At 51.0% G+C, this 12,484-nt stretch overlaps 1 protein-coding gene across 2 annotated transcripts in view; it reads right to left on the minus strand.

Annotated features, from left to right (window-relative positions):
- HPSE2 (heparanase 2 (inactive)) overlaps positions 1-12,484 on the minus strand; it is a 272,659-nt gene that overhangs the window by 242,041 nt on the left and 18,134 nt on the right. For both annotated transcript variants that reach the window (XM_084633307.1, XM_084633306.1), the window contains exon 3: positions 2,589-2,750. In XM_084633307.1, the coding sequence (XP_084489433.1) occupies positions 2,589-2,750 (162 nt within the window). The remainder of the gene's footprint in view (positions 1-2,588; positions 2,751-12,484) is intronic.

The following is a 12,484-nucleotide window of genomic DNA, read 5'->3' on the forward strand; positions in this document are numbered from 1 at the left end:
AATGGAATGGATCTCGCTCCTCCCTGCTTGTTTATACACTAGGCAGAGATCATGTCGCCTGATCTGACCTGAACACGCATGGACCAGGCAATGTGTAGAAATATCTTGCATGCCTTGTGGACTGCACAAAGCTCAAGCAGGTTGATGTGCATCCTGGATTCCTGCAGGGACCAGGAGCCTTGGGCTATCTGGTCATGTAGATGCACTCCCTCTCCCAATAGAGAGGCATCCTTGATAAGTGTTCTTGGAGGGAGGGAGAAAATGAAGGGACCACTGTGGCACCTTCAGCCACAGCAGACTGCATGGAACTCAGTTTACGGACAGATGGCAGGCAAAGTCAGATCACCCAGGAATTGAACCTATGTGGGCAGAGCGCCCACTGGATATTCCATACCTAGGGGCTAGCCCATTTAACCATCCCTACCAGAGTAAATCTGTGTCCAATTCGATCTTGCTTGGTGACCAAGCCCCTAACAAAGAGCTGTGCAGAGCAAAGAACCCCCTCAAATACATTCTATGTGTTTGGATTCTGAAGATAAGGAAGGTCCCTCTACCACAGATGTCCGACCCTCGCAGCCCACTCCAAAAAGACAAAATCTATCACAGAGAAGGGAAATATTTACACACGTTAGTCTAGCTCCAGTTAAATATTATGCTTAGCTGTCTGGAGTCTGTGTTCTCAGGCTATGTCTATGAAATCAAAGATTAAACTTCATAACAATTATGAAGCTACGCTGCTCAAATTCAAAGGGAGTTAAAGGCCATTAAAATAGTTTTACTGCTGGTATTAAAGTGAAATTACTCCGTCTCCTCCAGGACACCTGGAGCCGAAACCTTCTGAACTTTCCTATCAACTCACACGGAAAGGCTACGAGCAGAACTGATCACTAAGGCAGCACCTCTGTGAGCAAAGCCTGAGAGCGCTTTGAAGCAGCCTGGGAAGGAGGGGGAGCCTCTTCTCTCAGGAAAATGTGTTTAGTGGAAAGTAAGCAACTTGTCAGGAGAAAAGCGGACAATGCTGATTCCAGCAGTTGTACTGGGAACAAACCACCAAGCGGATTAGGTTACCGAGAACGAGAAATGGCTCTGACAAGCCCACGTAAATGCCGGGCTTTCAGGGACAATGTGTGCTTCAGCCACATTTGCAGCCTTGGCGCCACAGGCCCTGGGGGCAAATCTCACTGCCAGTGCCCGCTGCCCCTTTGCGTGGGGTCCCAGGGGCACTACCAGACCCAGGACAGCCAGTGCGTCCGGGGGCCCCGAGCTCACTGCCAGCTCCAGCCCCTCCAGCGGTCTGAGTTACAGGGCTGGGAACTGACAGCAAGATGGCAACAGAGAGGGGCCTGGGCCTCTTTACAGCCCCCCACCTTTTCTGGAGGAATTTTATTTTTTGAGGGGGAGGGGGCGTTCAGGCTGGGAATACACCAGGGGGCACCGACTGCACCAGTCTCCGCTGCCTTCTCTCTGCCTTCCACCCCGGAGAGTCTACCAGACCCACCACAGCCAGGGGCCATCCTCAGCCACCCCATTGGGGCCTGCAGCGTCCCAACAGCTGAGGGCCTCCTTCACCCTCCCCAATAACGGGGGTGGGAGGAAGGGCTCTGCAGCCCTGGCTTGATTTAATTAATTCCTTCTTGAAGTGTCTTTGGTTTATTCTCCTGTGGTGATAGAGAGATCACTGTGGGCTGCTGGGGTCCCTCTTCTCTACCCCTCATTGCCTGGAGACCTGAGCCCTTCATAAGACTTTTAATGTGTGTCCATAACATGGCAACCCCTTCTGTCTCTCGAGGTACTACTCCCAAGCTAATGCAAACATTACCAGGAATAGAGCATTGTCTCAGCTCCGTCTGGGCCATTATCATTTTATATTTGCTCTTTAATATTTACTGGGTTCATGCAAAGTGCATGCTCTGAGCGGGGAAAAAGAAGAGCCGCAGCTTAGATCCAAATTTAGTAATTGCTGCAGCCCCATCTGACACGGATGGTTAACAGGGAGATCTCTACAACACTTCACTTTCCACTGCATTCGGCATAGCGACCTGGCCCCCCGTGTACCAGGCACCCTGGAGCTGCCACCTACAAGAGTCTTCACAGCCCCTCTATCAGCAAATCCCATATACCCAGACACTCAGCATTGCTGGTAGAACAACTGAGGAGACACGCTCAGGCTACAGAGCCAGGCATGTTGACTCAGTTTGGTTTCCGAGCCACTCCACAGTGAAGGCTGCAGCTCCTATGTGCTATTTGTAACACAAAGCAAAAAAGAATTTGAAAAATTGAATTTGAGTGTCACTATTGATGCTGTTCGTTTGCCTTTTTCTTGAGTTGTTCCCACTGAAATGCTTACATTTAAAGGAAACTTTTGTGTTGGCTTTTGGTTTTGCAAACCCTGTTTTTTGGAAAACTTCTGTATCAGCCCACTGTGACCTGACAGGGTTTCTTTAATCAAAGGGAGGAGACACTTCTCAGACTTTCCTTTCCTAAGCCAGGTAGATGTTTGTTGGCACAGTACTGGAGTGTCAGCTGGCTTTTGAATACCTACTAGCTAGCCATGGTTCCTGGGGCCAGAGCTGACCTTGCAGCCTTACCTGTTACCGTGAGGTTGCTGTAGGTGTTTGAGAACTGCTCCTTCAACAAAACCAAATGCATCTGAGCTGCCTTTTCTCGCTGCAGTTCCAACATAATGTCTGGGTGCTGGGCAATCTTACAGCCTTTCTGCTTATCCAGGGCAATGTCGCTGCGGACAATGTCTAGAGGGAGAGGAAAGAGAGAAAAAGGGAGACGGACAAAACTCAGCTTTCAGTTCCACCCAAAGGAGCCAGATGCTTGACTCTGAACCAGCCAACACTACAACCAATAAACATTACCCGATCATACAAAATGCAAGCCAAGGGGCAGCCTTTCTGGGGCCCATCCACCCCATTTACCTTCTTAGCTCAAGCCCTAGATCATCTGCAGACCTCACTTCTTATCTCCCGCTAGAATGTCAAGCCACTCTCTCTAACACAGCAGCCTATCCCACCCCCCTTGGAGTGGCTGGCCCCCTGGCAGTTTATCACTCTAACTCATAATTATTACCCTTCCTTCACTGGAAAGTTTTGTCTAAAGTCTCCCAATGTTTATATCATGTCTCCTTGTTTCTGGTTTCTTTGCCAGCGATAACTACAGTGAGCTAAATGCCTCCTTGGTGTAAGGCCACTGCTTTCCCTTACCACCAGATACACCAGGGAGGGATTAGGCTCAACGTCTCTGCTCCAGCACTATTCATCCTTATTGCAACTTTCAAACCTTGGATTAAACCTGTACAGAGTATAACCCTGGGAACAGCTCCCTTGGCACCTTCCCATCCTTGCTCCCCGCACATCAAGAATGCAGAGCTGACGCTTCGTTAGCCCTTTGTTTCCCTCCATATCAATACTGTATGGGTCATATTGTTGATCATGACATAGTCTTCCCATCACACACACCCACAAAACGACTTGCCTGCTGTGGAGACTTGGAAGCAAAGGGAAAGGAAAAAGAAGAAGAGAAAAATAAGCTATATAGCTTCTCCTACGTGCTTCCGGACAGGGGGAGAAAGTGAAAATGCAGGTCTCTGTGTGGACCACTTGCCGAGCTGAGTTACCTCATAATGCACTCGGATACCACAGGTTCAGCCCACCTAGCTCGCTGGCCATTACAATAAGCCAGGAAAGCTGGAGATTCTTGCAGTGTTACAGACGGCTGTGTTTTACTCGGTCTATTTTTTATCTTATCAAACGCACAGTCCTTTCCAAAAATAAAGCCCTGTAGGGTGGCACCTTTGGATCCCAAGGAGCTTGTGTTCTGATCCACTTGTTGGTCTAGCAGAATGTGTCCCCTACTACTATTTACTCTGCAATTCCTGTACAGCGTTACAGATTGCATATCAGAAGCACCAGGTGGTCAGAGCGGAGAGCCTTCCCTGTACCCCTGCCTTTATCTTGCAGTGCTAGATACCATTGTTTGCTTAGTGCCCTAGTGTTTCCGGTAGGGTCATTACATGCAGACTCTGCCCAGCCTGTAGCCATCCCATTTTGTACTGGGCGTGACTGCAGGCCTTGGACAGGTAACCATGCAGCTTTGAGATCCAGCTTATTGACATTTGGCAGAGTTGTGCCCCTGAGAGCTGCTGTGATCTTCCCTGTCCAACTGCAGAAGAGCAAGGATAGGGGATGGCTGCCTTTGCAGCCTCATTCCATCCTGTTCCAGGACCCTGTGGCAAGCCATCCAGGGGTTGGGATCAGAGTGCAAGGGATGGACTGGCTGGGGGCACACCTTGGCCCTTCAGTGCCCCACCTCTCTGCCAGGAATTAAGGTGGGAAGGGGGGGGAGGGTCCTGACGGTTTGCGGATCTATCAGGTTTCCTGTGGCTCACTCCACAGAAGTTTAACTGGGGCAAAGTTTGCACAATGTGGGGAACCTCAGAGTTTTACCCCCACCCTCTGCTCCCCCTGTAGTCCCTTCCTGCAGGAGCCTATTGCTCCTCAATCCCTATTCAGAAGAACCAATTGAACCTGTTACTCTTCATGTTGATGTTTTCCAGCTAGAGTTCAACTGTGAGCCCAGCACTGTGCAGATCTCAGGCCACCACCAATATCAGGAGGCAAACCCAGCTGTGCAGAGACCTCTCTGGGGCCCCAGGCCTGCCATGCTGTGCACCCAAGCCATCTTGTCCTCTGACCACCCAGGCTCACAAGCTAAGCAAGATGGGGCTCACATTAGTGCTTGGATGGAGAGCTACAAGGGACACAGGGGTGCTGAAGGAAGTGGTGCTGGTTACTCATGAAAGGGGCCATCTTCCCTCCAAATCAGCACCGAGTCCCCAGCGGTGGCAGGGCGCTAGGAGGTGCCATCTCTCGACAGAGCTCTAGTTCACTTTTGGTCAGTGGAGATGTGTCTCCACTTCCTCTTGTGCCACCTGCCCTCTAAGCTTCCTGGGCACTGGGAGGATGCAGAGCTTCCTCAGGGCTGGCAGGATGCCTGCACGCTCCCGGGTCCCTGGCAGCTTTTCTTGCTTGAAGGAGACACGGAGGATCTCCATTTTCACAGGGTCAGGCGCCCCTTGTGAGACTTTGTCTGCCAGGGGGCAGGGATCAGTTCTGGAGATGTTGGATTGGAATTGCTCCTCCAGGGCTCCTGAGCTGTGGCCCCATGGAGGAAACTCTGGAGAGCCAAGTAGCAGTCTCTGGTCCTGATGTAGGCCCTGGTCACGGGCTGCGGGCCATGGCCAGGCAAGCACTGCAGGCACTTTAGCTGCCAGGCACAAAGACTCCTCCATTACCAGCCTGCACCCTTCCCCAAGGGCCCCAGACCCCTGCTGCTGTGACCCCCCCGCAACTGTCTCCTGCTCCCTAACTCTTCACAGGAACCCCATGATCCCCTGGGACCCCATCCCCTGCCTGTGACCCCTACCCGCAACTGTGTCCTACCCCTAAACTCCCCCCAGGGACCCCACCCCTGCCCGTGACTCCCGATCCTCAAGCGTCTCCTACCCCTAAACTCCTTACAGGGATCCCCCACTCCCTGCTTGTCATCCCCACCCTCAACTGCCCCATCCCCTCCCTCCACTCAGAAACCCCCATTCCCTACCTGTGAGCCCCATTCCCCCAATGCCTTCCACCTCCACCCACACCCTAGGGCCCAACGCTTTCCCCTGTAGCCCTCCCACCTGACCCCAGCCCCCACCCGGACCCAACCCAGAGCACTGTGGCCCCACAACTGCCTTCTGCCCCAGCTGCCACGGAACCTTCCCCCTCCCGTCCGGCGCCGGAAGAGCCACTGCACTTTCACCATGCTGGCCGCTGCTGGCCGCTCGCCCAAGCCACCCGGGCGCCTGCCCGCACTCTGCCAGCGCAGGCGAGAGCATGTCCTTCCAGGGCTGGGGTGGACTCCTCTGCCTCGGTGAGCCCCTCTTTGGTTTTGGCGGGCAGCGCTTTGCACAGGCAGGGCTGAGACCAGTGTCCATTGCACGGTAGGCACCAGTCATCCACCTCCTTTCTGCTGGTGGCACAGCTCTAAAACCCGCAACGGCCTGCAGAGACTGTGGGCAAAGGGGTCCTCCTGGGGTGCTCTCCTTGACTCTTCTGATCAGCAGGTGGCTGCCATGTCCCACTAGTGTGTCTACACCTTGCTTTTCAAAGAAGTTGCTTTTTTTCCTCTTCCAGGTGCTTCTGGGAGTTTCCCAGGAATGACATCTCCCAGGGACAAAGTCTCCGGGCTAGGTCACGATCTGGAGGAAGAGTTGGTCAGCCCAAATGGCCAGAGAATGAAAAGTTAAAGTTCTGTGACCACCAGAATCTCACCATATTGCCTGCACGTCTCACTCTTACCAGTACAGTGCCCTAGTGGGTGTAGCTCTTTGCAGAGGAGTTACTTATTATTTCTAGTTTCAGAGTAGCAGCCGTGTCAGTCTGTATCCACAAAAAGAACAGGAGGACTTGTGGCACCTTAGAGACTAACACATTTATTTGAAGTGATCTGTAGCCCACGAAAGCTTATGGTCAAATAAATGTGTTAGTCTCTAAGGTGCCACAAGTACTCCTGTTCTTTTTATTATTTCTAGGACAGCAGCACCTAAAGACCTCGCTCAGGGTTGGACCCCATTGTGCTAGGCGCTGCACAAACTCAGACTGACAGTGCCCACTTCAAACAGGTTCAAATCTAAATGAGTACATCAGTAATTTAGGGGTTTGAAGGATTAGGGAGGCTGTTCAAGGTACTAACATACCCTACATGAAATGCAGGGCAGTTAACGTTTCTGTCCCTTTTTTATGATAAAAAGGCTGCATTGAACCTGCACAAACATGGGGGTTTTGCATTTAACACACATTAATGGACTTGATTTATATTAGACCAACTGCATAAAAGTTAGCGAAATCAGACACAGATTATAGGAGCCCACTGGGAAGCAGCCTCCTGGAGATGGGCAGGCTCGGGTGGGTGGGGGAAGAGGGAGGGGGCTGGCATGCTCACTGCCCATTCAATGGACAGCCTGTGCTAGACAGTCACTTTGCTTCAGTTAAAAAACCCAGCTTGCCCCAGTGTGGCTTGAAAGCTTGTCTCTCTCACCAGCAGAAGTTGGGCCAATAAAAGATATTATCTCACTTACCCTGCCTCCCTGCAAAGAAAGTCATTTGAAGTGCCTTAGACTTTTTATATCAAACAAAACAATTCACTTTGAAGCTGGCTCTCTTTCACCAGTACCCATGGGCAGTCCCCAGCCCTGGGACGTTTGATCGCACAGCTCGTGCGGTGCTACGTGCACTCTGTACAGTAGAATCACTCATGTAACAGCCGCGCAAATGCAGTATGAAGGGAGCACACCCGTGTGGCAGGTCAGGTGATCTGCGGCTGATTACAGGACAAAACTATCCATGCGATTGGGGGGTCACACAAATGATTCATGCATCCGATGAAGTGAGCTGTAGCTCACGAAAGCTCATGCTCAAATAAATTGGTTGGACTCTAAGGTGCCACAAGTCCTCCTTTTCTTTTTACAAATGAAGGCAAAATCCAAAGGCATACTGTGGCCAGAGTGCCAAATAAAGCAAGAGGGGCTCCTCACAGGCAGTATGTCCTCTCGCCCCAACGTGGTCCTGGTTCCTAGCTCAGTTCCACCAAGATTGAATCATCTCCCTCATGAGAAGGTAACTCCTGCTAGCTGATCCCGGCCATATTCCCCATATGCCTGGTCTATGCTGCACTCCCTGCACTGAGGGCAACAGGTGATGCAGTATCACTCTCGGCAAATAGCCTCCCTGCTCCCTAGCCCCTTGGCAGGGCCTTTGCACCCAAGCACACCTCACGGAGAGTTACTTCTCCGGTAGGAATTCTAGCACCATGCAGCTACCAACATATAGACTGTGACTACACCATGCTGGGGGGCTAAGGAGATGACCAGGAACCTGTGAGGGAGGTATTTGTTATCACTGATTAACGATCAAAAGCAGAGAGTGACCACCCTACACACTGCAACAGAAAACCAAACCAGACCAAATAATGACACAGCTCCTCAGCCACTCTGCCCTACAGCCAGCCTAACAGACCACAGGATGCTGGTGGTGTAGAGCAGGCTAGAGGCTTCTACTGCTCCATCCTCCCTGCAGCCTGCATAGGAGCAAAGGGGCATGGCCAGGAGGGCCCCACATCCCACCTGATGGAACAGCCTCTTGGGGTCATTGGTAGCTGCTGTAAATTAGAACATCCTTCAGGCTCCTCTAATTTCCTCAAGGGAGCCAGACCAGCACACAAGCAGCCCCAGACCAGGGACCATGAAGGAAGCTGAAAGAAACCCTTGTACAAAGGCTGTTTTTGAATTGTTCTGTGTATTCCTTGGCTGTCCCTGGGGATCCGGGCCAATACATCTCTACAAGACTAGAACATTCACAGTTAACAAGTGTCTGCATTAACCATTATCCACAATACACTTGCTATACACTTTCAGTCTTACCATGTGATTTTTTAAAGAAAACTGTATAACGTTGTGATGCTCTGTACCTCGAGGCAACACACAGCACCCCCATGTTCATCCTTATAATATGATTGCGTGGTATCCAGTGCAAAGTTTGTCATGTCAGGCATCTTCGGAAGGCTCGTGATGCCCTGAGCAGTGTTGTTACAGCAACGTTATAGTAATGTTATAGGTTATAATTTCATGTATGTAGTTATGAGGTTGAAAATGTACCCTCCTGGCTTAAAATAAGTGCAGGCAAAAACTCTCCAAGAGCACAGAGGCAGTCCACACCTCATCAGGCAGGTATGGGACAAACCCAGCCCAGCCTCACAGGAACAAAGGACACTGGCCTAGGCAGCAACAAAAGAACCTGTTAGACTCTTGAGGGAGACACCCCGCTTCCTTTGGTCAGTTTGGAACTGTGATGAGGTAATGCTCACCTGATTCTGAAAGGGGGGGCAAAGCCAAGAGGGAAGAAACGACATGATAAAAGGGAGAGACATTTGCCGTGTTCTTCCTCTCTCTTCCACCTACACCTACAGACACCACCACCAAGTGACTAAAGCGCTGATCAAAGGGGAGAGCCTGGCTGAAGGGCAACCATCCAGCCTGTGGTGAGAAGCATCTAAGTTTGTAAGGACATTGAAAGTGTTAAGATCAGCTTAGAATGCATTTTGCTTTTATTTCATTTGACCAAATCTGACTTGTTGTGCTTTGATTTATAATCACTTAAAATCTGTTTATTCTACCTGAAGCAGTGCGTTTGGTTTGAAGCATGTCAGAAATTCCCCATGGGATAACAAGCTTGGTGCATATCAATTTCTTTGTTAAATTGACAAACTCATATAAGCTTGCAGCGTCCAGCGGGTATAACTGGACACTGCAAGACGGGGGTTCCTAGGGTTGTGTCTGGGACCAGAGAGATTGGCTAGTGTCATTTGGTTACACAATCCAAGCAGCGGCTGGCCAAAAGTGCTCACTCACGTAGCTGGGAGCAGCTTACATGCCAGAGGCTGTGCGTGAACAGCCCAGGAGTGGGGGTTCTCACAGCAGAGCAGGGTAAGGTTGGCTCCCAGAGTCAAGGATTGGAGTGACCTAGCAGATCAACGGTCTGGATAACATGAGAGGGGAACATCACAAACGCATTAGTTAGAAATGAACATCCCTGTTTATGGAAATTAGTAAGATGGGGCACTGGAAAGTAAAACACCCTTCAGGGATCAAACTTATGTTTGACTGGTCACCAGAGAAACATACGAGTAAACTGCAAGTTGTAAACTATATAAAATATCTAGTTTTTAAAAAGCTCACCACAGTTAAAAATGTTTAAACAATTTCTCTAATCTATCTGTCCAGGATTTTATAAAGTGCTCAGTGACTGTACTGTCTACACACTGGTATAAAATTAGGATCACAAGTAGTTTATGCTGGCTACCAGCATGAGGCAAGTGTTACTTGGATGGATTTAGATTTTAGTTTGTGTGTGTTGTGTGCTTATTTGTTTGACTCTCTGAGCAGAAGATGAGGCTCTTCTACACAGAAGGATGTATACAACACGTAAAAAAGTAAATTTTTCTAAGAAAATTTTAGAGTATACACTAGCATCAGTCAAATACATCCACAGAAAATTCTGCTGTCTCACTCATCAATCAGTAAATAACTAACAAACCAGGATGTACCATTCTTTCTGGTCACAGAGCAATTTCCACTGATATTGATAATGAGACAGCTTTCTAACTGAAGAAACTAGAGATAAGAAATAGGAGGAGTCCATCCTTACCTTGATTAACGCCCTGTATGTAAACAGCACCATCCCCACCTCCCATTAGACAGATGGTGGCAAAAGCAAGTGAAACAAAATTTGCTAATGAACAAAATTGCTCAGGACATTTCAAATAGAACTCGGAACCAAGTCAAAATTACATTATGGGGGTCATTTGTGCTCTGGCCCTGGCACATAGTCTCCATGGGACCTAATGGGTCTTTCCCATCTCCAACGTCTAGGGCCCACCTCACACCCTGAGGAACCATGTGGGGAGATTCTTCACACACACGGCTCTCTCCTATCCACACCGCAAAGCAGCACCGCCCTCTCTTCTCCCCAGGCCATGTGGCGTGTCGGCTAGCACAGCCACACTCACTGGGAACAAGAAAGGAAAAGGGTGCTGCAGAGTTAATGCCAAGGCACCGAGCCTCCCCTGACAGTTCCTGGCCTCCAGCAGATCCCAGAGAACCATGAAGGCCTCAGGAGATCCACAGTCGCTGAGGGGCTGACCATCCTGCTGCCTCTGCAGTGGCACAAACCCCCAGGAGAATTCATCAGAATCTCTGCAAGGGGAGCAGGAGCTTTTTCAAACTTAACTATCAGTGCGAGCTTGATGTTCCCAGCAACTGGAGCCCCTGTTTATCTCCAGAAGACCCAAGACAGCCTGGGATTGCTGACTCAGGGGGCAGGAGACATGGAACAGCCTCCGCCATTCTGTCTCTGCTTTCCATTACCCCCTTCTGTTCCATCAGCCATCTCACACCTGCCCAGTCCCCTACACCCATTCCACTTTTGTCCCACACCCTCAGCAGTCACCCCTCCTAGCACGACTCCTCCTGCCCCAGCCTCCTTCCCCTGAGCCTGTCGCCTGCCCTTTCCTGCCTGCCCTTGCCCCGCTTCACCAGTATGACCCCTCTTGCCAGCGAGGCAGCCAGAAGCTCCTTCCTCCCCGGGCCCAGCACGGCAGCATTAAGACTAGGCCAGTCACCCTGCCACCCGTGCAGGCACAACTGCAGCCCCAGGACCAGGAGGGGTCCATGTAGCCGATTCCCTGATCTGCCCCACAGACCCCAGCCAGACTGCCGGCCGGCACCAGGGGGCCACTTGGTGTGAGTGCCCCATGCCCAATGCCCAGCACAGGCAGCCCTCCACGGCTCCAGTGTTCTGGGACTTGCGCTCTCCGCTTGTGGGTTTCCAGGCGGAGTGCAAGGTGTTAGGTTTAGCCTGCTGTATAAAGCCCTAAAGTTTGGGGCCATTCTGCCCAAGAGATACTCCCTCCCATACCCCGTGCAATACTCTGCAGCTACAATCAGCAGAGACATCCCAGGGCGATGCTCTGGAACTGCTCCCCATGAAGCCAGGCAGGACTCTGGGGCAGTCACCTTTCTGTAAGCAGCCTGTCTTCAGGACACACAGCTTCCACCTTCCTGGGTCTGACCTCGGAGCATTCAGCATCCTCTGCCCCTCCGTGCGCTTCCCACAGCGAGTCCGCCCAGGCGGGGTCCTGGGGAAGCCAGAGGGTCCTGCCCCAAAACTCCACAGTCAGACGTGACTCTCAGACAGCCAGTAAAACAGAGGTTTATTAGACAACAGGAACATGGTCTAACACAGAGCTTGCAGGTGCAGAGAACAGGACCCCTCAGCTGGGTCCATTTTGGGGGGCCGTGAGCCAGACAACCACGTCTGCCCTTCACTCCATGTCTCCAGCCAGCCCCAAACTGAAACTCCCTCCAGCCCCTCCTCCTCTGAGCTTTGTCCCTTTCCCGGGCCAGGAGGTCACCGGATTCCTTTGTTCTCCAACTCTTTAGCTCTCACCTTGCAGGGGGGAAGGGCCCAGGCCATCAGTGGCCAGGAAACAGGGTGTCGGCCACTCTCTGTGTCCAGACCCCTGCACACACCTGCCCTCTAGGGCTCTGCAATGATCATACACCCTTATCCCACCCCCTAGATACTTAAGAACTGCATAGGGGAAACTGAGGCACCTCCACACAATTCAGAGGAAACATTAAGAACTGTCCCACTTCGTCACACATGCTAGCTAGACCTCAGTTCAAACAGGAAGAGGCTGCTAGCAGGGTGTTCTCACCCCGGGGTATCCCTAAATGTGAAACTCTCTCCTCCAAAGGTGCTGACACATTGGTGTTGTGAATACTCAAGATTTTATCACAAGTCTGGCAATATTTGGTGCTTTTCTTAAAGCCCCAGCTGCTGGAGTCAAGAGATGGCAAGAGAATCTCAATTTACAT

Source organism: Lepidochelys olivacea, assembly GCF_965140295.1.
Source record: "Lepidochelys olivacea isolate rLepOli2 genome assembly, chromosome: 7".
In the NCBI taxonomy this organism is placed as follows: Eukaryota; Metazoa; Chordata; order Testudines; family Cheloniidae; genus Lepidochelys; species Lepidochelys olivacea.